Genomic DNA, 27,749 nt, shown 5'->3' on the forward strand with positions numbered 1-27,749 from the left:
TGCGACTTTATTCCTTCAAGAAAAGAGCTTCTTTCAAAGTAGTTCACATAGCGCAGCCTTTTGCCTTTTATCCTCTTAGGTGCTACCATGTGATCTCTTTGAGTGGGATTCCAAAATTTTAATGCGTATCCACTTTATTTTCGAAATTGCCACAAGCTGATTCATCTGAATTTGTATTTGTAATCTTCAGAAATAGTGTTAGTTCTTAGGTTTTGGATATCAGTGTATTTGATATATTTTCTGCTATTTTGTTGAATACTATAATATTAAAGTAGTAATGTAAAATGGTACCAAAACTTTGCAAGAAAATACAGAAACAACAAACAAGAATCCCAGAGAAATTGTTAACAATGTGTCTAGCCCCAATAAACCTAATTATACCATTTTAAAAACTAACAAAGACATTGAATATAAATTAACTTTGGAAATATCTTAACTAAACAAAATCATTAGATGGACAACAAAGGAATTTGAAAAATATGAAAAGCAATTAGAGAGGAATTAGATGGATATGAATGGTAAGCAGTAAAAAGAGATAAAATGAAGTACTGAATGAGTTAAGATATTCATAACAATCAGGTATTTAAAATTGGTTACATAAAGAATATTATGGATATTATGGAATAGTATATAGAGAGAGGGAGGTGTTTAAGGGTCAAAGCTGTATAACTGAGAGGAGCCCTCCACGTAGCCTTTAAAGGAATGCGGAGAACCGACCAGGGCTGCTAACCTAATGTCCGATCCTCACCTTCTCGTAGTGCATCCTGTTAGGTTATACTGAACGAACGAGGATGTGCTGGCAATTTAGGATTTAGCCGACCTAAAACCACAATATAGAATGATGGTACAACATGACAGCATTTCATGCAGGGTGGGGCTGAAACAAATCCTAAAACACATCCCAACTCAATATCATTAGAGTTCAAGATTATTACTATCAACATAAGAAGCCTGAATGGCAAAGAAATGGAGGCTAATTGAGGAATTGGATAAGTACCAGATCGATATAATAGGGGTGACTGAAACAAAAAAAGACAAAAACTGGTGAGATCTTTCTGAGCAATAAATACAAGATATTATACTCAGGCAATGATAAACAAGGAAAAGGAGGAGTAGCCATAGTATTCAACACTAAATACAAGGCTAATCTTCTTGAATGGCAGGCGATATCAAGTAGGATGATGTGGGCAACTGGACAATGAGACTTATTTGTGCCTATGGTCTCACAGAAGGTTCTACTAAGATAGAAGTGGAGGAATTTTTTGAGACTTTAGAGAAAGCAACTGACACAATGAAAAATAAAAAGTTGATCCTTGTGGAGATCTAAATAGCAGAATAGGAAATGATTGTAGACATATAAAAACGTTTTGGGAAAATCTGGAGAAAAGAGCAAAGCTAATTAATAATAATGGCAAATACCTGTTGGATTTCTGCTCGGGACATGGACTGGTTATTACTAACTCAATGTTCCAACATAAAATTGTGCATACATTCACATGGAGAGAAGAGACAAGGAATAAGGAAAGTCTCATTGACTATGTTATTGTTGATAGTGATGTTTTCTCTCTAGTGCAGTACACTAGAGTGTACAGAGGATTTGAAATTGGAAGCGATCACCATTTAGTTGAGTAGGATAAGAAGAACATGTAAGAAAGTTTTGAAGCAAATAAAAGTTGAGCAGCTCTCAGATGTGAACTGTAGACACAAACATTATTCAAGGAAAAATGAAAGAATTTGGGAACAGCAACCAAACCTATAGGATAAGTAAAACATTTCAGCTACTTGCACATGATTTTTAGTGAAGATGGTATGTTAAATATGGAAATAAACAACAAAATCAACAAAGCTGGTATGGTAGGAAGTCAACTGAATAAATTTATAGAGAATAAGAGAGAAATTAGTCAAAACACTAAATTATCTGTATACAAGACAGTGTTCAAAGCAATTTAAACTTATGGAACTGAGAGCTGGGTCAGAAGTAAATCACTTGACCAGAGACCGCAGATATGAGAGTCCTGAGAAAGATTAGAGGTGTGAATCAATATCGTATTAAGAACGAGGATATTAGGAAAGAACTTGACATTGTTAGCATCCAGGAATGTGTTAGCAGAACTATCTCAGGTGGTATGGTCACTTAAACAGAATGGGAGCGGAAAGATTAGCAAAACAAGTGTTCTCTGCCGGGTTGGCAGGAAAAAGACCAAGAGAAAGTCCAAGTTATAGGTGGATTGATATGGTAAAAAGTGCCTTAGAAGATATAATATAAGATCTGACGATGTTGGACTCTTGACAGGTAACAGTTGATTTAAAGGAAAATTGTAAATAGGAAGTTAGTAATGATGTAAATTTTTCATGTAGTACTATCATATCCTGTACACCCCCTTGAGGGTACATGTCAGGAATTTGATGATGATGTAGTATAGAGATTCAATTATTAAATGTATGATTAATAATAGTAATACTGCATGCTTTCCAGCTGCTAAAATCAGAAATATAACAAATGCAATCGAAAACAGAAATGAACAGTGAAAGCGATGGTAGTTTAAGTAGAAACAAATGATTTGTGTTTCGATAAATACATTATGAAAGAACTGCTGGAAGAAGCAAGAGTGACAAAGTGAAAATAATCAGTATGCTACCTAGATATAATAACATGGAATTAACAAGAGAAGGGCTGTGATAGCAAATGGTTTAATGTATAGAATGTGTAGAAAATATAGCTGTGAGTTCTTGGATTTGAGAGTGAGTTTGAAGGAAAATTTACATAATAGGGGCAGTCTGCACTGGAATGTATATAGTATCACAAGTTTCAAAAAATTATTTACTGGTATGAGACCTAATAGTCAGGGAAACTAAATTGGTATGGAAAGGATGGTGTGAATCTGTATGTAGGGGTGAAGTTATGTAACTATTTTAATGGTACAAATATGATTATTAATGGAGGTGATTTTGATTAAAACATTGTGTGTTTATCCAGTTTGGATGAGGATGTGCTGATTCCTGTTCAACGTTCAGATTCCTGTTCATGTCTAAAGCATTAGACATGAACAGGAATCTGAATGTTGTTTGACTGAATCATTCAGATTACAGAGGAGAGTATACAAGAAAGCATGGAGGTAACTTATTATGTCTATACACAAATGCCAGGAGTATAAAGAACAAAGTGGTTGAGTTTTATTGTCTTAGTGAATATGTCTTTGGCCTCAGATTATTGACATTAGTGAGATCTGTCTCTCAGAGAACAGATGTGCTAACTGATATTGAGTGTAAAGAGTACACTATGATTACGAAGAATAGGCAAGATAGGAGGAGGGGGTGAATACTAATGATATCGGATGATTTGAGTAAGGGTGGAGAGCATGATGCAATATTAGTATTAGTGTGAGGTTGAGTCTACCTAGTGGGTTAGCTGCTAGTGACAATGAAATACATTGCTAAATAAACTTAATAAAATTTGCCAAGTGGTTATCATATTCACTCTTCAACCAACAGGTCATGGGTTCAAATCCTAACTTGGGCATAGATATTTGTGAATGCCCTTAGGGGGAGATGAATTTAGTTGTCCAGTGCAATACCCCCACCCCACTTACTGGAAGTCTGAAGTGGCTTGAAAAAGTTTTTTTTTTTTACTTAAGTATAAAGAGCTATCGCTAACGCTAAATTGGCTAATGCTAGTGTCGCCGATACTTTATAGTTTACTATAATCGGCAAGAAACTCTCTGATTCCGATCTTTGAGTTTCTTATTCGGTTTCAAAACTATGTGGGATTTAATATCCCCTTAATTTAAGTAATGTTTTTTTTTTGTCTCTAGAGCAGGATTTCTGGATCAGGTAAAAAAAAATATCAAAATAAGAAAAACAAATCCTTAACCCACCCACGTTACAAATATACCCTAGGTTCACAAATAAACCTTTTATGAATGGGAACCAAAAAAAAACAAAAAAACTATTGGTATTGAATGATTAATCGTTATGGGTGACTTATTATCCAAACATTGATTGGGCAGCAATGAAATCTTATGAAACGGATGAAGCCAATTTTATTAAGCTGTTGCATGGCAACTCACTTAAGGTGCATGTGATAAAGAAGGAACTCAAGGTCAAAGATTGTTAGATCTAATTATAGTCTTGGTAAAAGACATGATTGTTCTACCTCTGGTTAATGACATTAATCATGCTTTGCTGACATGAAAGTAGCTAATTGTATAGATAGGCCATTTAGAAAAGTTTGCATGCTGAACAGGCAGGAAATTATGACCAACTGGGAAGAATACTAAGTTCGATCCTATTGTGTTAGTTGCTAGATCGGAAGGATATCAGCAGTGCATGTGAGATATTTAAAAAATACATCAGTGATACAATATTGGAATGTGTTTTCAGGGTTTGAGGAATAAACAGGGTTGGAGTGATTTTGAAAGTTTATTTTTCACTTGGTTAGACTATAATAAATTTAGTTTAATCCTTTATCCAAGTGTATGCAAACAAAGTTTGCGCCTGAAAGTATCTTCAGGACTCGGGTAAAGTGGTACAACACCAGGCAACTCCTTGCAATGGTGGGGCAAGCTACCAACACTCCTATCTCAGTATCTCCCATAATGCAAAACACATCTCCTTGCAGATATGTATAATGTTATGCATTAAGGGAAGGGCCACTACCCAGACTAGTTTCGACCTTTATTGAGGTCTCATCAGTTGGACCCAGAAGTGATGATACCAAGCAGAAGCATTAGCAAGGTCATCTCCTCCTATAGGAGCTGTCAAACGGTGTGCTACCTTTTTATTAAATTACTCTGGATTTAGAGAAAGATGTTGAAAGTTTATTTTTCACTTGGTCAGACTATAATAAATTTAGTTTAATCCTTTATCCAAGCGTGTGCAAACAAAGTTTGCACCTGGGAGTATCTTCAGGACTGGGATAAAGTGGTACAACACCGGGCAACTCCTTGCAAAGGTGGAGCAAGCTACCAAGACTCCTATCTCAGTATCTTCCATAATGCAAAACACATCTCCTTGTGGGTATGTATCACAATAAAGGTCGAAACTAGTCTGGCTAGTGGCCCTTCCCTTAATGCATAACATTATACATATCTGCAAGGAGATGTGTTTTGCATTATGGGAGATACTGAGATAGGAATGTTGGTAGCTTGCTCCACCTTTGCAAGGAGTTGCCTGCCAGAAGATACTTTCAGGCACAAACTTTGTTTGCATGCACTTGGATAAAGGATTAAACTAAATTTATTATAGTCTGACCAAGTGAAAAATAAACTTTCAACATCTTTCTCTAAATCCAGAGTAATTTAATAAAAAGGTGGCACACTGTTTGGCAGCTCCTATAGGAGGAGATGACCTTGCTAATGCTTCTGCCTTGTATCTCCACTTGGGCATGGCTCCCACTGAAGAGACTTCAATAAAGGTCGAAACTAGTCTGGGTAGTGGCCCTTCCCTTAATGCATAACATTATACATATCCACAAGGAGATGTGGTTTGCATTATGGGAGATACTGAGATAGGCGTGTTGGTAGCTTGCTCAACCTTTGCAAGGAGTTGCTCGGTGTTGTACCACTTTATCCCAGTCCTGAAGATACTTTCAGGTGCAAACTTTGTTTGCACACACTTGGATAAAGGATTGAACTAAATTTATTATAGGGTTGGAGTGAAATGGATGTGCAATCTTATTAAGCCAAAGATTCTTAAGAAAAAGGTGATATGGAAAGAATTCTGTGTACATAAGGATGTCAGTTATGAAAATTATAAGCATGGGCTAGAAGGGTTATAACTATTGTACAAAAAGCCAAGCATGAGTTTGAGAAGGTTTATCATCCAAGTGAAGATTTTGCCATTGCTGATCATATCAAACAGATGCCAGACACATATCAAAATTCACAATAATATTGAAAAATATTGATGTGAACACAGATGTAGAAATGGATGGCATGTCAGCCCTTGTACTATGTGAATGTGCAAGAGAATTACCATTGCTTCTGATGAAGTTGTTCAATCTAAGTCTGCTCTGGCAGGATTCCACAGGGGGGTATGGAAAGAGGGTAAGATAATTCCATTGCATAAAGTTTGTTTCAAGACAGATGTGGCAAACTTCAGACCAATTAATATATCAGGTGTGGTTGATAAATGGTTGGAAAAGTCAGTTAAAGGTAAAATCTAATAGTTGTTGGATAGGGATGCGATAGTCTATAGCGGGCAGTACAGCTTTGTAAAAAAAAAAAAAAAAAAGGTGAGCCATGTCTAAGTAATTGCTTCACATTTAAATAAGAGCAGAATTGGATAAAGGAAATGACCATAACATGATACTGTAGAACTTTGCAAAGACATTTGACAGAATACCATGTGGATAACTGTTAAAAATGTTGGAGCAAATGGGAATCGATATGAAGTTGGTAGGATTAGGGAGGGGGGCCTGACATACAGGCACCAGAGAGTAGGATATGGTGCGGTTGAATCTAGGAAAATGAGGGTGACCAGTGTTAGTACCTCAGGCTTCTGTATGAGGGTCACTACTCTTTAATTTGTTATATAGGGAAAGATTTCATTTTTTTATAATACCCTGAATATATACCCACTTTAATTTAATTAAAGAGGGTATATTCAGTTGTAGCTGATGAAAACTGGGAAGGACAATAGTTGATAAAGGTGATGTAGATATCCTACAGGATGGTTTAAATAAATTGGCATTGTGGGCAAAGAATAATGATTGTCAATTTAATGTTGCAAAATGTAAGGTTATGCACTTTGGGTTGAAAAGTTTCATATGTATATTATATTGATGGTATTTGATTGCAGGAAAATGATGAGGCTAGCAACTTGGAGGTAACGGTGGACAAAGAGCTGAAGTTCAGAGGGCATATCGCAGAAGTTGGTAAAATAGCTTAAAGGATTACTTGGATTTTGAAAAATACACTGACAAGTGAAGATAGGGAAGTTGTCATCCCTCTTTATAAGGTTATGATTTGGCAACATCTTGACTACTGGACCAAGATGATGATGGGTCTGTGGAATACTCCCTATGAGGATAAGTTGAAGATTTTTGGGTTACAAAGTTTTAAGGTAGAAGTGGGGGAATTTTTGAGGCATTAGAGAAAGCAACTGACACAATGAAAAATTAATAGTTGGTCCATGTGGGGATCTAAATACACCCCCTTTGAGGGTACATGTCAGGAATTTTATGATGATCATTGAGGTTTTATAAAATTGCAAGGAAATTTTCATTATATAACAAATAGGCAGAGAACTAGGGGTCATTTCTGGAAGCTGGACTAGACTTGTTGTGTAGAGAGTGGTAAATGAGTGGAATGAATTTGCCAGAACTAATTGTGAGTTCCCTGATAATGAATGACTTTAAGGAGAGATATGTGTTATAATAGTCAGTTTGGGTCTCTCGTACGGTGAGTCTCCAGACTCCATTGAGATACCATATTAATGATAATGCCTGTAGTTATTCATCTTATTTAGAGTTCTAAGGATTTATGCGTATCTTTTTCATGTGGTTTTGAAGTTATGCAGTGCATATTTCATGCAAATTCGTGGTTTCCTTGCTGTACATAATGAACGGTGTGTTGCAGCACATTCTGGTTTAACATGAGTAATATGTAAGCAGTGAGTGTCTGTGAAGTTTAATTTTGATTGTGAGTAAGTGTTTGTCTTTTCATTATCATAAGTCTAAATTTGCTAAATTTTATTTTAAAGATTTAATTTGGCCCAGTGGAGAAAATAAAAGCAATTTCTTTGGAAATGAAAATTGCAATTTTAGATCGCTTAGCAAAAGGAGAGGGATCTTCGGTGATAGGTAAACATTTTAATTTAAGCGAATCTACAATAAGAGCAATTAAAAAGAATGAAGTCGCAATAAGAAAATCTGTCATTTCTGGCACAAAACTAAGTGCCAAATTATCATTGTACTCAAAAGATGCTTTATTAGAAAACCGGAACAAGCGCTCGTGATTTGGATTGAAGAATTAACTCGAAGAATTCCTATAAGTGGTTATTTAATTAAACAAAAAAAAAAGCTCTTCGGTTATATGAACAGATGAAGCAATCGGAGCCATCTTCTTCTGCTTCCCAGGCTGATAAAGAATTTTTGACTAGAAAAGGATGGCTAATCAGGTTTTTTAAAAAGGAATGCACTTCATAATGTGAAGATTACATGCGAGGTTGCAGCAGAAGATGAAGAAGCATCCAAAAATTTTCAAGAGAAGTTAGCCAAAACTATTGAAGATGGTGGATATTGTCCCGATCAAGTTTAACACTGATGAAACAGGATTGTTTTGGAAGAAAATACCTAGTCGCACTTGCATCGCAAAGTGAAAAAAGTGAAAAGTAAGTGGGTTTAAAGAGCAAAGATTGAGTAATGTTGTTACTTTGTAGCAATGCATCAGAGAATCGAATGTTGAAACCGTCCTAATAAATCGATCTCTAAGACCACATGCTCTAAAAGGCAAAGAATTGCTTTGTACCAGAAGTGGAAACATATATGAAGCAAAAATACTCTCAATTTTAAAGTTTTATTAATTGTTGACAATGCACCAAGTCATCTGTATTTAAAACATATCATAGTTTATTGATGTGGGCAAATATCAGATGGGGAACTAGACAATGAGACTCATTTGTGCCTATGGCAGAAGGTGCTACTAAGATAGAAGTGGGGAAATTTTTTGAGGCTTTAGAGAAATCAATTGATACAATGAAAAATAAAAAGTTGGTTCTTGTGGGGATCTAAATAGCAGAGTAGGAAATGATTGCCAGACAGCGTTTTTGAAAAATCTGGAGAAAAGAACAAAGTTAATAATAATGGCAAATACCTGTTGGATTTCTGCTCAGGACATGGAATGGTTATTACTTACACAATGTTCCAACATAAAAATGTGCATACGTTCACCTGGAGAGAAGAGACAATAAATAAGGAAAGTCTCATTGACTATGTTATTGTTGATAATGATGTTTTCTCTCTGGTGCATGACTAGAGTGTACAGAGGAGTTTAAATTGGAAGTGATCACCATTTAGTCTTGAGCAGGATAAAATTGATATTGAAAAGAAGAACATGTAAGAAAGTTTAAAGTTCCTGGCAAATAAGGCAGCTTGTGATCTTAGAGAATACAGAGACAAATGTAAGAAAGCTAAACACTGTGTAAAACTAACTAAACAAAGGTAATGGAAAGACTGGTGAGAACAGTGAAAATAAATAACAACAAGCTCGTAAGATATGCTGGAGATTGTTGAAGAAGCTCAGAAATAGAGGAAAGAGCGCTGTAAAAGGAATTAGAGATGATAAGATGACGTGAAAACTGGAGAAAAAGATATCCTTGAAGTATGGAGTAAATACTTCAAAAAATTGCTACATGAAACAAGCAGTGATAGCACAATGGTAAAAAAACACTCAATAGGCATCCAGTCTGGAATACATATCCATACTTGAAGTAGAAAAAGCCATCAAATGCCTGAACTATGGAAAGGCAGCAGGTGTAGATGATATTTGTCCAGAAATGCTCAAATATGGAGGTGTAAAAGTCTTACAGTGGCTGCACAGCATAGTTCAGAATGCCTGTACAGAGGGATGAATTCTAGATGATTGTAGTAGAGCTCTCATAGTACCCATATTATGAAAAGGAAAATAAAACTGAATGTGAGAATTCCAGAGGTATTTCTCTAATGAGTGTCCTCCTGGTAATATATATGCAAGTATACTTGAGAAACGGTTAAGAAGGATTTTGGAAGAGATGCTTGGTGAAGAACAAGCTGGATTCGGTCCAAATAGAGGCTATCAGGATCAGATTTTCACTTTAAGACAAATAGTTGAGAAATCATGGGAATATAACAAAGATCTGTATTGAAGTTTTGTAGATCTGCAAAAGGCATACAAAAAGGTGCCAGGAGAGAAGCTGTTCAAAATGCTACAGTTATATGGTGTCAGTTGGGACATTATATCAAGCAATACTTAGTCTTTATTTGAATTGTAAGTCAGCAGTTAGAATTGAAGGAAGTACAGGAGGGTGGTTTAATGTTAAATCTGGTGTCAGACAAGGATTGTCCTCTCTGTTATTCATTTTCTATATGTATCACATTATGAAGGAAAGTGATGTTAAACCTGATATCAAAATTGGATATGTTAATCTCAGCTTTTTGCTTTTCATTGATGATGTTATACTTCTAAATAAATCCACTACAGGTCTGCAAGATTCCCTGAGTAAATTGAATAACTATTGTAATAGATATGGTATGAAAGTCAGCAATGACAAGACAAAAGCAATGAAAATAGGCACCAGGGTGTTCTGAAAAGTTCTCGACCTCGGCCATATATGGCAATACTGTCGGCAAGATTCTTTTTTCTAAGTTGGTACATCTGTCATAAGCATCCATGTGAAATTGCAAGTCTTTCTATCAAGTAGTTTGTTTTATACAGCTGTCTGAAGCAAAAGTGGTGTCTGTTTCCCTTGAAGTGGATAAAATTGAGTATCATGTGGTTATAAAATTCTTTATGAAAGAAGATTTAACGGCAAAAGAAATTCATTCGAAATTCATAAAAGTTTATTGGCACACTTCTCTTCCATTTTCGACAATTAAGAAATGGGCTGCCGAGTTTAAACGTGGCTATACCAACCTTGAAGATGATCCACACGAAGGACATCCAAAAAGTGTGCCAACTACCTTGAAGATGATCCACACGTAAAGGACGTCCAAAAAGTGTACCAACACCAGAAATCATTGATCAAGTGCATGATATGGTATTGGATGACCAGCGAGTCAAAGTGCATGAAATTGGTGAGACTATAGGCATTTCAAACAAATGGGTAGGATATATTTTGCATGAAGAATTGCAAATGAAAAAGCTTTGCTCAAAATGGGTGCTGCGCTTGCTCACAGCAGATCAAAAATGCACTTGCTTGAAAATCTCTGAACACCTTCGAGCGTTTTAACAAGAATAAAATTGATTTTTTGCATCAATTTATTATTATGGATGAGACTTGGATTCACCATTACACACACCAGAATCCAAACAGCAGTGAAAACAGTGGACAGAAGCCTGTTGTTCAGCACCAAAGAAGACAATGTCAGTTCCATCAGCAGGAACGGTCATGGCATCAGTGTTTTGGGATGCTAAAGGTATTTTCTTTATTGATTATCTTGAAAAGGATAAAACACTAACCAGGGAATATTATTCCGATCTTTTAACCAAACCAGATGAAAAAATTCGTGAGAAAAGACCCGGTTTGCAGGGATAAAAAAAATCATCTTTCATCAGGACAATGCACCTGCCCTCAAAGGTGTTTTGGCAATGGGAAAATTAAGGGATCAGCACTATGAATTGGAGAAGCTCCCCTCTTCCTCAGATTTGGATCCCTCTGACTTCTGTCTCTTCCCAAAACTAAAACTCTTCTTTGCTGGTCAGTGTTTTTCCTCAAATCAAGAGGTGGTTGCAGCTGTAGAGGGCTATTTTGCAGATCTTACTGAGAACCACTGCAGGGATGGGGTTTAGTGCTGGAGCATTGCTCGAATAAATGTATTAGTAACATAGTCGAGCAATGCTCCAGCACTAAACCCCATCATTTTTCAAAATAAAAATAATTTTGAAATTATAAATTTGTTTTTTCATTGTTAGGCCAAGAAATTTTCAGACCACCCTCGTATCAACTACATCGTGACTGGAGAATCTATAGAACAAATAAAATATTTCAGCTACTTAGGTGTTAAAGATGGTAAATTTAATGTGAAATAGACAACAGAATCAACAATGCTGATATGACAAGAAGTCAACTGAATAAATTCATATGGAATAAGAGAGAAATTAGACAGAACACTAAATTAGCTGTATACAAGACTGTTCAAATCTATTTCAACTTATGGATCTGAGAGCTTTGTCAGAAGTAAAACACTTGTCGAAAGACTAGAGACCACAGATATGAGAGTCCTGAGAAAGATTAGAGGCATGAACAGATGGGATCAATGGCAATATCATATTAAAACTGATGATATTAGGAAAGAACTTATCATTGTCAGCATCCAATAATGCTTTAGCAGAGCTAATCTCAGGTGGCATGGTCACTTAAACAGAATGGGAGAGGAAAGATTAGTGAACACCTGATTAATAAATAGGTGTTCACTGCCAGGTTGGCAGGGAAAAGACCCAGAGCAAGACCAAGATATAGGTGGATTGATACAGTAAAAAGTGCCTTAGAAGATATAAATATAAGATCTGATAATGTTGGAGTCTTGACAGGTAACGGAGGAAAATTGTAAATAGAAAGTTAGTAATGATGTAATTTTTCATTTAGTACTATCATATCCTCTACACCCCTTGAAGGTACATGTCAGGAATTTGATGATGATGCCAGTAAGTTGGCCTGGTCTTTAGGTAAGGTTACTACAGTACCATATAGGTGTGAGAGTGGTTGACACATGGGTGTGCATAGGTTTTACCCAATTGCCTTGGCAAGGGGACCAGAAGGAGTGGCTGCCATTTGGGCAGGAAGGGAGTTTTCAGCATTTGGCCCTTTCAAAGTCTGATTTGGACTTGGTGGTGATTGACTACTGTTGCAAGCTGCAGTATAGGCCTGAGATGAGCAGCTGGAGTATTGGTCTTGAGCCATTTGCGGCATGGAGAATTTTTTTTTCTTTTACAGCATTGGCACACTTTTTTGAGAACCTAGGCTTGGATGGTGGCTGAGAATTTGGAGTAGAATAGGTATGAAAACCTTCATTCCTGTGAGGATGATTTCTGTTATTTGGTCTCAGCAGCTATTTGGATCAGAAGAACTGAAACAGTAGCCAGATCATGGGAAGGAGAATGGAAGTCACAGAGGCCCTCCCTGTTGACACCCTTGTAGTGCCAAAGGAAACGAGACTGTGAACTGGTGGGTGCACAAAGCTTTTTCATTTGCAATTCTTCATGCAAAATATATCCTAGAGAACAGTGCCCATAAACTTTTATGAACTTCGAATGAATTTCTTTTGGATTAAACCTTCTTTTACAAAGAATTTTATAACTGCATGATACTCAATTTCATCCATTTCAAGGGATACAGACAACACGTTTGCTTCAGACAGCTATATAAAACAAACACTTGATAGAATGACTTGCAATTTCACATGGATGCGTATGACAGATGTACCAACTTAGAAAAAAAAACCTTGCTGATAGTGTTGCCATCTATAGTCGAGGCTGAGAACTTTTCAGACTGCCCTCGTAGAACAATCCTGAACAGACGCTATACTGCAGAAGGAAGAAGAACAAGTAGATTTATTGTATCACTAAATATTATATGGAAACATTTATAGTCTGTGTGTTATATTTACAACAATTAGTATAATTAGAGACAATCGGAATGACCCTTGATAGAGAAAAACAGGTCCCCTTCCTACATACACTATTCTGCATACATGCAAGCAAAACAGATGTATTGTAGCACCAAACACAGATCTAACTAAACACATTTGTTCTAACATCCTTTTTCAATTGCAGACAATACTTGTAACAAATATTTGTAATGCAGTCATTGGATGCAGAAAGCAAACGAATTTATGTAAAGGAAATTTTCCAAAGCAAAGATCTAAACATGTATGTATGACTTGAAATAAATTCAAATTACATTTGAGATTTTCAGTATCAAGATTGTCATATAAACTTTGTAAAAATGTGACCCCCCCCTTATGCAGAAGAGCCATACATACATAAATACAGTAAAAATAAGAAGTGTCCTCATGTGCAGACACTGCCCAACATGAACATGTTAATATTTATTTCTTCAATCTTCTCAGTGCCATTACATTTTTTTAAGTTACATCTGCCCATTCAAGAAGTTTAGCTTTGAAATTATTATTTACATATTTTAATTGTTTGAGTCTTCATCTTGGTAACGCTAGTTATGTGAACATGGTACTTGGCTAATTTTTTTGCTTGTTCTGTTTCCTTTCCATTGTTACTTTGTACACTGATAGCTCCTGATTTAATTTCTGCTAAGAATGAATTTATTCCATGAGCTGAATTTTCAGTTTTCACCTTAGTGTTTCTTGTGTACCTGTTTAACTGACACCCCACCTGTCATAATACTTGATCACATTGTACTGTCATTTTTTGTATAGTTGTAGTCAGTACAGAATGCAGTTTGTTCAGCTGAGTCTCAAATTTCCACTCCCCGTTTATTCAGTTTCTAGGTGGATCCCTAAGAATGATGATGGTTCATTAGAGAAAGAAGCCCCGGTTGGCTTATGGATTGTGTGGAGTTCTCTATTAAGTTCACTTGAACCTAGTGACCCAGTTGAAATATTAATCCTCACAAATTTGAGAATTTTTTCCATGTGGAAGAGAAGACTTGAATTATATTTTTATTTAATTTTCAGTGACTTCATACTTTCATACTGATAAGGTTTTAAAATATTAAATTTGTTCTTTAGAAAAATAAATGCACATTGATATCATCATGAAAAGTTTTTGTTAGATGATTTATTTTTAATAAAAATTGTTTCAACTAAAATAGAAAATTTATCATTTGTATTTGGAAAAAAACTTGCTTCTGTTATTGTATAAAGTAATTTTATCGCACAGAATTTTTAGTTCACAAATCTTGAAAAGCTTTCATAAAGTTGCATTAACTGAAAATTTCTTTTAAAAAATGAATAAGTGGATTGATTTGAATAAATCTTTTAAAAAAATGTAAAAGGTGTGTTAATTTTTTTTTCTTAACATTTATTGTTAGCATAGTGTTTTTCAAACTGGGTTATGAAATCAGTTCAGCAGGTCATGCCTTTTTTTTTTTTTTTTTTGTGTGTGTGTGTGTAAATAGAATAGAAAACATCATCAATTTTGTAACTTTAGCACGTTTATGCTTGATGGTGTCACATCACATGTTTTACTTCGAGTGGGAGGTCGCTTGATATTATATCAGTGGTGGCCAAATCTTGGCTCACAATGTTGTTCACTGCAGCTTTCAAGGCAATATGGTTGTATGTGTATGATTATGGTGTGAAATGTACTTTTTACTGTGAGTCATAGTCAGAAAAGTTTGAAAAACACTGTAGAGTATAATCCTCAATTTCTTTTTGCTAGCCACATTCAGAGTTACTTTTTAAGGAGATATTTTGTTGTTATGATCTTAAATTGCTTAATTTGCTTAGCTAATATATTATTTCAGGATCTGCATCTAATTCCAAATCTTCTTGTGTGCCACCTGCAATACCACCTAGGGTGTCACCTAGTCTGGTAAGTAAAAAAGATGGAGATCTAAATGTGTTGAATGTCAAATGGAAGAAAAATGCTCCTTTTTTATCAAGAATAAAATATTGCATTTATATATAATAAATTAGAATTATTCCATGTGCTGTCTTTAATGTACAATTTTTCACCTTAAATCCCATGGTCTTCTGAATTCTACTTGGGGAAAATTTCACGTGGAGAAGAATTAAGAAAACTTGAAGGAGGCAACAGAATTACTGATACTGTCAGAGAGTTTGGAATCTCACATAGCATTGAATCCAAGCTCTGAGCAGCATTGTGGAATGTGTTCCAGATGTTTGCTAAGAGGTCGCCCTTGGTCTACCACGGAGTATGAAGACAAATTTTTGATTATAACAGCAAAACATAATTGATACACCATGGCAGGTCAGCTTGCAAGTCGGCTCCATTCAAGTATGGGTACACAGATATATCGATAAACTGCAGCAAGATATCTGCGAGAAGTAGGCCTATACCCGAAGGCATGTAGTCATCATCCCTTTATCCACAGCTCATCATAGAGCACATTTTCACTGGTATTATATCCATAAAAATTGGATAAGATCTAATGGGTTAATGTACTATATACAGATGAAAGTCCTTTTAGTCTTTACTCCCATTCTAGGTGACACTTGATCTGGAGGGGAAAGTGCTGCTGCTTACCATTGCACTAATGTTCTTGAAAGGGAGCGATATGGCAGTGCTGGGATCATGGTGTAAGGGAGGCATTATGCTTAATGGAAGTACCAAGCTACAAGTAATAGAAAGAGGTACTATGACTGGTGAATGATATTGCAACAAAGTTCTTCAATGTCATGTTTGATTGTTCTGTGGTGCTGTAGGCAAAGAATTCGTTTTTATGAATGGCAATGCCACACTACATCATACATCGAGCAGTGGAGATACTTATGGAGACCAAGTGTATTATTCAAATTGAGTGGTGAGCATGCTCCCCAGATCTCAACCCCCATAAATCACATTTGGGATGCAATAGGGAAATGCATTGCTGCTCGAAATTCCCCTCCAGAAAATAAACAGGGAGGGACTTATCCTTGCTATGAAGGAGGAGTAGGCCAGTTTGCTTCAAGAACTCCTGAATTACTTATACTAAGCATAGGACGATGTTGTGAGAGCTGATCGTAGTTCAGGTTCATTCCATATACTGAAATGCAGTGGTGGCTTGTGGCTTGAAATCGTGGAGTTGCTGCAACTTTCGAAATATACATACACACTGTAAGGACAGTGTGTACGTGTTTGGATAAAATATCAAAATTATGGTAAAAAATTTAAAAAAAATTATATGGTTTGGTATAATTTAAAATTACTTAAAAATAAAATATATTTTTCTTGTTTTATTTCATGAAAAAATATTGTTTATTATCGATAAAATTATACAGTTTAGTATAATTCAAAATTACTTAAAAATAAAATCCATTATCATAACCCTAATAATGTTCTAAAATAAAAACTATAACAAATGTTATGTCTTTAATTGTAATGTCCCAATATTTAAAGAGAGTAAACATCATAAGCACTACGAACACTCTACTACTGGCGCAAACTGCATATAAACAAAGTGGAACTGCATGATGGACAGTGCCGCATTATGCTAATAGCTCGCATCTCACTATGATGTGCATATGCTTGCACGCGTAGCAAATACTAGCAATATGACACTGTGGTAAACACAGTGCTGCTAGCGTCCCTTGCCCTCCTAAGTGCTACACGATGGATTTTTATTATTTTTTATACAAAATAAGAGAATTGTATAGGATGGTTGATGATAAAATTAAATATTACAAGAAAATATAAATATATTTATATATTGAGAAAAATTTGGGGTGCTGCAGTTCTGCAGTGCTTATGCACGAGCCGCCCCTGCTTGAAATGCCTCTCTGTAGTTTTCTGTAAGCATTAATTCCTTAACTTCATCCTTAGGAAATTGGTAATTTTTGCTGATAACATATTACAATTTAATTTGTATGAAATTTCAAACACATTTTTTGTGTAATATAATTTATTTTCACATTTGGCTGTAGTCATGAAAATTTTTTCATATATAGGTAAAAATGTATGTCACTCTTAGCTTTTGCACGTTAATGTATTATTACTACCATCTTTCCATCTGGAAACTTAATGTGTTCAAAGTGAGTTTTATGTGTATGAGAGGAAACCATCTTCACATCACAAGATAAATTCAATTCAACCCTTAGGTGTATGTGTGTGTGTGGGGGGAGAATAGTTGAACAGCATATTTATGTAATTACGGCTGTAGAAGGCAAGGGTCCCTGATGGACTCTTTTAGTGAGTACAGGCATGACAAATCAGAGGTAACTGATGCTTGATCATGCCTTCCTTCATGTAATATATATCTGTTATATTATCTCTGGACTGGTCCCTACCCTTCTTACTTTCCTTCTTTCTTCTTGCTTCTTCCTCCAATGCTATTAGAGCGTTTGAGGGCTAGGGGTGTATCTTTCCTATTTTACTATTTCTTTTCGTCTTATGCAGTGGGAGTCTGCATTCTCCCCCAAGTATTTGCCTCACCTAGTAGGCAGAAGTCTCAACTCCCTTGGCCAATTTGGGATGAATTGGGACCAAATCCCCCCTCAGATATGTGGAGAAGGCCTCTGCAACCATACTACTTTTTTCTTGCAGTGACTTCACTCCAAAATCCTAATATGTTTGTGCCTTATAATACATCTCATGCTGTATCATTTTCAAATAGAATAATTAGAGAAGCATTCAGGGCTTAAGCAGAGGATCCTGTTCAAGAAGTATATTACAATCTCCAACACAAGTCAATGTTACTATGAACGAGCAATACAGAAGGTATGGGATTAACCTTAGAGATGAATTTTATGTATGTACATGGAACGTACGGGTTCCACAGATGGATACTCTTGATATTGTCTGTGAATAGATGGAAAGGTATAAATTGACATCCTGGGAATTACAGAGACCATATGGAATGGAGAAAGTTCAAAAGACAGGATGGTAAACTAGTTACTTATTCAGGAGGTTATGCAAAGCATCATGGACAGCTGTGGTGCTGATGTGAGAGCTTTTCTTGACTTAGGGCTTATCCTACGAGTGTGTCAATCATCATAGTTTATGTACCTCACATAAATGGGCCTGATGAAGAGAGAGAAGCTCTATGAAAACCTACAGACTGTGTTGGAATGACTGCCAAGAAGGGTTGTATATTTCATCTTAGGGGAATTTAATGCAAAAGTGGGAAAGAGTATGAATGCGGCATGTTTGGTCTGGGTGAACATAACACTGTGATTAAAGACTTGGAACTTGCCCATTCTAACATATTAGTTGTTACTAATACCTGCTTTTCATAGATTGATTTGATTACAAGGATATGGGAGACCTTGAGTCATGACCTAGAGACTTGATGAAGTTGGTTTTCATATCACTGCATAAGAAGGGAAATATGAAGAATTGCAAGAATTATAGAACTATTAGTTTAATCTCTCATGAAGTCAAAATTTTATTAAAGATCATTCTAAATAGGATTGAGGCCAAAGTTGAAGTAGAGATGCCATAGGAACAAGCAGGTTTTAGGAAAGGCAAGAGTACCAGAGATCCTTTGCCTTAGACAGATCATTTTCATTACATTACCATACTTCATTAAAGTATGAAGTATGATAATATGTTCCACAGATTAGTCCAAAGCTTTTGACTGGGTTCAGCATATGAAATTGGGAGGTAATGAAAATAAGTTTTCCTTGACCTCCAGGAGAAAGCCTTTGATAGTCTTCACTTGAACCAAATGTTAAAGACAGATTGGAGAGATAGAAGGATATTTCATCTCTACAAGCCAAGAGGGCCGAAATAGAAACAATAAACTGCAAAACAAAAACAACCTATATATGTAAAGATGTGCGACAAGGGTGTTCTGTTTCTCCGGTAAATGGAATTGAAGTTAACTGACTATGATTTGCTGATGATATAGTGGTTATCGCTGACAATGAAGACAAACAAATCCACCCTGACAAAGATGGAAGAAATTTTCACACAGTATAACCTAAAAATTAGTTACAAGAAAATCAAACTACTAATTGCAGATATAGGGAATCCCATGAAAATTAACTTGGCAACTCAGTAAAACAGGTAACTTCCTTTAAATACCTCAGGAGTCTCATCATAGAAAATGGAAAAAGACTATCAGATATAAAAACAAAAATAAACTTGGTTAAAAAAAAAAAGCATTCTACAATAGAAGAAACGTTTTTTCTAATAAAGGACTCAGCATTCAACTAAAAAAGAGATGTTGAAAACACACATATGGAGCATCATTACATGATTGTGAGGCATGCAATTGAATAAAGCTAGACACCAAAAATTTAAAGTCATTTTAACTTTGGTGCTAGAGAAGAATGATGAGAATTAGTTGGAAAGAAAGACTAATGTAGAGGTGCTAAACATGGGTCAAGAAAAGCAGTTACTACTGAACCACATCAATAATAATAATAATAAAAAGCCTAATTAGACACCACCTGAGGCATGGAGGTCTGCACAGAAATATTGGAAAGGTTGTTAGAAGAAAAGAAGCCAAGAGGCAGACCAAGAATCCCCTATATACAGTGGTGAGCTATATAAGGGGCTCGTCTGAGCCCTTTGTTAAATTTTTCTCAAATTTGCGAGCCCCATGTTCTTCTTGTTAATTTTTTATTTTTCAAAAAAAAAAAAAAAAATTTTTTTTTGAAACATATTAAGCGACAGACTCATACGGTAACCTAACAAAAATTAGTCTATTCGGCAGTGTATAGATTATTTGGAATTACTGTTTCATTTCCTCTATAATGAATGCGCCCAAGTTTGAAAATAAAAAATAAGCTCGTGCTATCTTTACCCTTCTCCCTTCTGGTAGCCAATCAAATGTTTTACAAAAGATTTCATTCTTATTATATTTTGATAGTTAAGAAATGTTTTTCTTATGTAAGATAAATTAACACAGTTGATTGCGTGCAAATATTTCATGTTTAGATCATGAAATATTTGTTTAAAAATGATAGCCTTTAGAGGTTGATCGTCCTCTCATACTTTTTGGTTGGAATTTGTACACGAGCTGTATTAATAAAAGTTTTTGTGTGAAATACGTTTTTTTTTTTTTTTTTTCTTTCTTCTCAATGATGCAAGCCCTTTGTTAAAATTCCCATAGCTCACCACTGCCTATATAAACAACTTGACAAAAATAACGAGCTAAAAGTTATGAAGAAATAAAATGTAGAGCACATGATAGGATGATATTCAGTAGTACTACTACTGACTAATCTTAGGATTGACACACCCAAGAAGAGAAGAATGAAAATAATGGATTTTCCCTCAACACATATTAGGTTGATTACTAACTTGCACATTGAACAAGAAGCCATGGTAAGAACAGGTGGTAGATTAACTGATTGGCTTCAGGTTGACATGGGAGTTAGGCAAGGATGCCTACTTTCTCTTCACCTATTCACTATCTATGCTGATGACGTCGTGCATGTAGTATTGGATGAGCTTAACACAAGAATTAGGGTAGGTGACAGATTGATCAGTAATCTGAAGTGCAGTGATGATACAGTATTCCTTGTAGTGACAAGGAAGAACTATGATGAGTCCTTAACAATTTTAATGAGATTAATAAGAACAGAGGACTTCAACTCAATCCTAGCAAGACGAAGATTATGGTTCTCAAAGGAAATACAGACAGGGAAGCTCCTGAGAAATGTTTACCTTAACAGAGAAAGAATCGAGGAAGTCAGCAAGTTCAAATAACTGGGATCCTTCATTAATGTGAAGAATAGCTGTTTTCAGAAGAAGACTAGGAATAGCTAAAACAACAGTCCAAGACTTGTCTAAAGTCTTGAGGGATGGATCTGTTCTTCACAAGAACAAAGTTTAGAATTCTTGATGCGGCTATTTTTCTAACATCGACTTATGGATGTGAGACTTGGAACCTAAAGAAGCCAGATAAGAATAAGATAACTGCTTTTGAGATGTGGTGTTACAGAAGGCTGTTGAGGAGATCATATACTAAAAGGCAGACAAATTGATGCATGCTAGAAAGGATCAGTAGAACTTTAATGCTCCTTACGAATTTTGACAGAAGAAAGTTGGAATGCTTTGGAGATACTGAAAGCAGTACTTAAAAAGAGGAAAAGATAGACCTTCAGTGAGATGGATGGTTTGTGTGGAGTGACTGATCTTCAGAGAGTTGGAGCCTCCAGAAAAGCATACAACAGGACCAGCTGGTGAGGACCAGTATGGAACACTGGTTGTGGAGCAAGGAGCAGAGTTACCACATGGCATCTGATAATGTCCAGTGAGTAAATGGAAGGTAAGGTTAGAGATATTGTGTAATGCAAGATCAAGATTTACCATCCTACTTACAGGTTTGCTTTGTGTGGCTAATCTTTTGGCATCATTTATGCCACCAATAATGCTATACTGTCAGAGAAAAAATACCATTCTAAGTTCAATTTCAGTTGCTGACTGGATACTCCATCTAAATTTTACTCCATTAATTTTGTCTGTTGAGTTTATTATTATTGCATGGGAATCTCCATCCAGTCCAAAGACTCATCACAGTAAGTTCAAACAGTCGACCCATTACATGTATTGTTTTCTCCCCACCTCATCTAAGTCCCCAAGTGAAAAATCTAATCTTGAGGTGACTAGAGATAAGAAAATTTATGGGAGATTGGAAAAATTAGCAGCTTTAAAACTAACTTTATATATATTTATCTTCTTCTTCTACTACGCGTTATTCCCACTTCCCATGCAGGGTCCGTGTGTTACTTTTAGATGTGACTTCTTGTTAGTACTACTCCCAACCGACCTGTCGCCTGGTCTGCCACTGGGGGGGGGGATATATTTTTGATTGTAGAGGCGTATGTTCATGGGGGCGGTTTGCCTGTTTGCGGGATGAAAAACGCCAGATAAACTGGTGGAAAAAACCCTACTGACCACGCCCAAGACCGGCTAACTTGGCTATACCTGAGGAAGATCCTCAAATTCCTCACGTCTCCAACGGGAATCGAACCTGGGACACTCCTTCCCCAGGCATATGGTTGCAAAGCGCAAAGCCACTGGGCTAACCACACAGTTATATATATATATATATATAATCAGGTCATCTGAAAAGTAATGTAATTTATGATACTGTACTTGTTTAAAAGCCATGAATTTTTAAAGTTTTATAAGTACAACTAAGCTGAAGCAGCCTCATTCTAAGGAATTCGACCTTGCAAGAACATAAGTTATTGTTTAAATAACCCTTTATTACTATGGTGGTCAGTGAAGAGCACATCATTCTTTGAGTTCAAAAAATGCAACAGTGCTGCTAACAGTAAAAAATGTGCAAGAAACGTATGGCGATGATGTTTTGAATGTGTGAAAGTGCCAGCTATGTTTCCGAAAATTTCAACAAGGGGACTTTAGCTTGAAAGACTGCCCTTGCTCTGTGCACCCTGTCTCTCTCTCTCTCTCTCTCTCTCTTGATAATGATACGCTGGAAGTTGCTATTGCAAGAAATGCCAGTACAACTGTTGAAGATTCAGCAAAAGGTCTTAATTCATTGTCATTGACCATCCATCGCCATTTGCAAGAACTTGGAGTGTCTAAGCTCGACAAGTGGATTCCTCACAAACTCATGAACAACATTTGAAGAGTGCGCATCAACATCTGCACTGCTCTGCATTCTCAAGAGGTTCAATCTCCGTTTTTGAGTTGTGTAGTCACTGGTGATGAAAAGTGGATACTTAACAAGAATGTTAAGCACTGAAGATGTGTTCATTCAGTGGAACAGCAAAACTTTCTCTTTCAGAAGGTTCCGTTTAGCTTTTGGAGAGATATGGCTGGTGCAAATTGAGTTGAGTCAACTCAAAATTATACACTTTGAATTCTTGCTGAAAAACTAAACAATCGCACTTGAAGTATACTGCAAACAACTCAATCGATTGAATGAAAAACTGAAAGAAAAGAAGTATTCTCTGGTCATTCGAAAGGGTGTTGTTTTTCACCATGATAATGCATGCCCTCATAGTGCAAGAATCACTTGTACCAAGATTGAGGAACTCGGCTGGGAAAAGTTCCATATCCTTCGTATTCTACTGATCTTCACCTTCAGATTACCACTTATTTCAAAGTTTGCCACATTTCATTAATGAAAAACAATACGATACATTACAGGCACTGAAACTGAGCCTATGCACTTCTTTGCCTCCAAACCTCCTGAATTCTAGAAATGGTATTATGAAGCATTCACAACATTGGAAGAGCAACATTATTGATTCAAATGGAGAAGAATATATGCTTGATTAAATTAGCAAATGATGATTTATCTTTCATGCCCTTTCAAAATTGAATGCTAAAAAAGATATTATTTTTAGAATGACCTGATGTGTGTGTGTGTGTGTATTTTCAGAATTCATTTTTACTTGGTTGGAATATTATAAAAAAGCTTTAATGACTGCTACCGAGAGATAAAAAGATGACAAGATATATTTAAAAAGATACTACTAGTTTACTAGTTTCGTTAAATAGATCAACATCCTCAGTTATCACAATCAAAGAAGTATATAAAAAATTACAGAGACTTAAAATTGTAATAACAGAACAAATATAAAACGACAGTAGCATGTTTGAAAAACAAATGCGAGTATGAGTTCCAAACAAACGTATACTACGCGCTGTCGTGAGTACGCCAGTACTGAACAGAAGCAACGTGTGCATCAGAGAGATTGTAACTGGCTGTTGTTGATATGAGAGGAATCTAGAGAAATTTCCCTAGATTCGGCAATCTTTCTTTCGAGTTCATCGTAGCACACATGGATGTTAGAAGTTTGAGTCCAGTTTACAATGTGTAGGCGGCCTTCGTCTGAGTTAGCTGAAAAGAGAACGTGGCTAGAGAGAGCGCTAGCTCTAGTCCTGTTATAGGAAATATCTCTACGGTGTTCATCCAAATGTAGAAGGATAGATTTAGTGGTCTGTCCATAGTATGGCTTTCCACAATCACACAAAATCTTGTACACTCCTGGAAACTGAGTAGGAGATGTTTCTGTTTATGTTTGCTAAGTAATGAACGAAGTTTTGGAAGCGTAGTGAAGCAAGTTTTGAAGTTAAATTTCTTGAGAATCTTGGCCAGTTTTGGTGAAAGAGAGCTGATGTAAGGCAAAAAAACTCTTTGCTCTTCTCTCCCATTGCATAAAGTCAGGATACTTCAAATATGATAATAAGATCTACTTACAAAACTCTGGTCTGGCTATGGGCAGCCCACTCTCTCCGATTGTCGCGGATATATTTCTCAACGATTTTGAAGAAAAAGCTATTAACTCCTTCACTTTAAACCAAAAGTCTGGTACCGCTATATTGATGATATTTTCCTCATTTGGGAAGACGGTGTCAATAACCTCTATTTATTTTTAGGCCACCTAAACAAGTGCGATGAAAAAATCTCTTTCACCTTCGAACTGGAATCAGATGACTGCCTTCCCTTTGTAGACCTCAAACTTACCAGATGTGCTGAGAGCATTAAAATCTCAATTTTTAGAAAGCCTATTCATACTGACAGATACCTTCATGCTTCCTCCCATCACTATCCCCCACAAAAATGTGGTATTATTTCCACCTTAGCTCACCGAGCCAAATCATTACTTACAGAAGAAACAGAAATTGAAAATGAACTCCATTTTCTTAAAAAAACTTTTATTAATAATGGTTTCTCTCCAAAGAAAATTGACAAATTTCTTTCCCTAAGGCACTCATCTACTTCTGAAGATCCCTCTCCCCCAAGAGCCTTCATCTCCTTGCCTTACATCAGCTCTCTTTCACCAAAACTGGCCAAGATTCTCAAGAAATTTAACTTCAAAACTTGCTTCACTACGCTTCCAAAACTTCGTTCATTACTTAGCAAACATAAACAGAAACATCTTCCTACTCAGTTTCCAGGAGTGTACAAGATTTTGTGTGATTGTGGAAAGCCATACTATGGACAGACCGCTAAATCCATCCTTCTACATTTGGATGAACACCGTAGAGATATCTCCTATAACAGGACTAGAGCTAGTGCTCTCTCTAGCCACGTTCTCTTTTCAGCTAACTCAGACGAAGGCCACCGACACATTGTAAACTGGACTCAAACTTCTAACATCCATGTGTGCTACGATGAACTCGAAAGAAAGATTGTCGAATCTAGGGAAATTTCTGTAGATTCCTCTCATATCAACAACAGCCAGTTACAATCTCTCTGATGCACACATTGCTTCTGTTCAGTACTGGCGTACTCGCGACAGCGCGTAGTATACGTTTGTTTGGAACTCATACTCGCATTTGTTTTTCAAACACGCTACTGTCGTTTTATACTTGTTCTGTTATTACAATTTTAAGTCTCTGTAATTTTTTATATACTTCTTTGATTGTGATACCTGAGGATGTTGATCTATTCAACGAAACTAGTAAACTAGTAGTATCTTTTTAAATATATCTTGTCATCTTTTTATCTCTCGGTAACAGTCCTTAAAGCTTTTTTATTTTTTATATATATATATATTAAAGATACCAAGTTATTTTAAATATAAATCTGGTTTTATTTACTCCATTTCCCAATTAAGCAAACAAACAAGTCTGCAAGTGTTACAAGTGTAGCTGATCCTGTACGTAGCGCATGACCAAGGCAACTCGTGGTAAAGGTAGAATAAGGTATGATCACTATTCTTAATATTTACCCTTAATGCAAAGCACATCTCCTGGAGGAGAAGTATGACGCTATGTATTAAAGACAAGGGGCCACTACCCAGACCGGTTTCGACCTTTATTGAGGTCTCATCAGTGGGAGCCAGGCTAAGAATACTAAGTTTTAAGTAATGCAGAGCTTATAAATATTTTACCAATACAAGTTACCATAAGGTGCTTTGACCTTATTAAGTAAAAATCTCAGGATGAGAGATAGATGTAGAAAGTTTTTTACCTTGGGTATATATATTCTACCTTTGCCTACGTAGTGCAAGACCAAGGCAACTTGGTCTTGCACTACGTACAGGATCAGCTAGACTTGCAACACTTGCAGGCGCAAACTTGACTGACTTGTCTGTTTACTTAATTGGGAAATGGAGTAAATAAAACTAGGTTTATATTTAAAATAACTTGGTATCTTTAACATATATTATACCCAAGGTAAAAAACTTTCTACATCTATCTCTCGTCCTGTGATTTTTATTTAATAGTGATATTAAGTGATATTTCGTGGTAGGCACCTTATGGTAGCTTGTGTTGGTAAAATATTTATAAGCTCTGTATTACTTGAAACTTAGTTCTTAGCCTGGCTCCCACTGATGAGACCTCAATAAAGGTCGAAACCGGTTTGGGTAGTGGCCCCTTGCCTTTAATACATAGCATCATACATCTCCTCCAGGAGATGTGCTTTGCATTAAGGGTAAATATTAAGAATAGTGATCATACCTTATTCTACCTTTACCACGAGTTGCCTTGGTCTTGCACTACGTACAGGATCAGCTAGACTTGCAACACTTGCAGGTGCAAACTTGACTGACCTGTCTGTTTGCTTACTTGAGAAATGGAGTAAATAAAACCAGGTTTATATTTAAAATAACTTGGTATCTTTAACATATATTATACCCAAGGTAAAAAAACTTTCTACACACACACACACACACACATATATATATATATATATATATATATATATGCAGAAAGGTTTTTACCTTGGGTGTGATATACGTTAAAGATACCAAGAAATTTTTTACTTAGTTTTAATCCTTTCCCAAGTAGGCAAAACAATATATTTCACGCGAAAAACTTTGTTTTGCTGACTTGGGAAAAGGATTAAAACCAAGTATAAAATTTCTTGGTATCTTTAACATATATATATTTTTTATTTTATTTTTTTAGTTAGAAAATTATTGACCATTTTAGTTGGCACTTTTTAAAATTTTCTGTTATTGTTTGATTGATGTTCTGTAATTTTGTACTGAAGATATATATAAAATCTAGCTGAAAATTCTACAAACAAACAAGTTTTAATGTTGGTTTTCCTCTATTTTTATAGTTTATTATCAGTTCCATATCCATCACCATTTCCAAATTTGTATTTCCATTAATGTACACAGTCTTGTCATAAATACTGCTATAACTTCTGCACACCAACACTTTTGCTGCCCACCTCCATTTGTGTCACTGTGCACAGCCAGCATTCATGTGTTTATCAGTGGGTAGAGAGCGAGACAGAGACAGTTGTCTAGCTGTATGGGTTAACATGCAGTGGGGAGGTTATGAGAATTGAGTAGTTGTAATAGTACTTCATAAGGCTGGAATGCAGCCATCAGTTATTTTCAACACACTAAACTCACTCAGGATCAGTAGGATATTTGTGTATCTGACCTCCAAGGATCAGGTCAACTGTGCTGCAGCTGGTGAGGGCTGTGAAGGCACACCTCCACTGTAATCCTGTGAGAACACAAAGTGATATCGCAAGAGAGGAAGGTTTCGCAGAGAATGATGTCATGTACTATCTGATGG

The 27,749-nt window shown here is 36.0% G+C and overlaps 1 protein-coding gene across 1 annotated transcript in view; it reads left to right on the top strand.

Moving 5' to 3' along the window:
* LOC150094295 (ralBP1-associated Eps domain-containing protein 2-like) overlaps positions 1-27,749 on the top strand; it is a 275,338-nt gene that overhangs the window by 189,425 nt on the left and 58,164 nt on the right. Inside the window, exon 14 of the mRNA XM_090412058.1 lies at positions 15,139-15,206. Coding sequence (XP_090268184.1) covers positions 15,139-15,206 — 68 coding nt within the window. The remainder of the gene's footprint in view (positions 1-15,138; positions 15,207-27,749) is intronic.

The sequence above is a fragment of the Typopeltis vanoorti genome, chromosome 22 (genome assembly GCF_054136105.1).
Source record: "Typopeltis vanoorti isolate ZY-2024b chromosome 22, IOZ_Tvanoo_1.0, whole genome shotgun sequence".
In the NCBI taxonomy this organism is placed as follows: domain Eukaryota; kingdom Metazoa; phylum Arthropoda; class Arachnida; order Uropygi; family Thelyphonidae; genus Typopeltis; species Typopeltis vanoorti.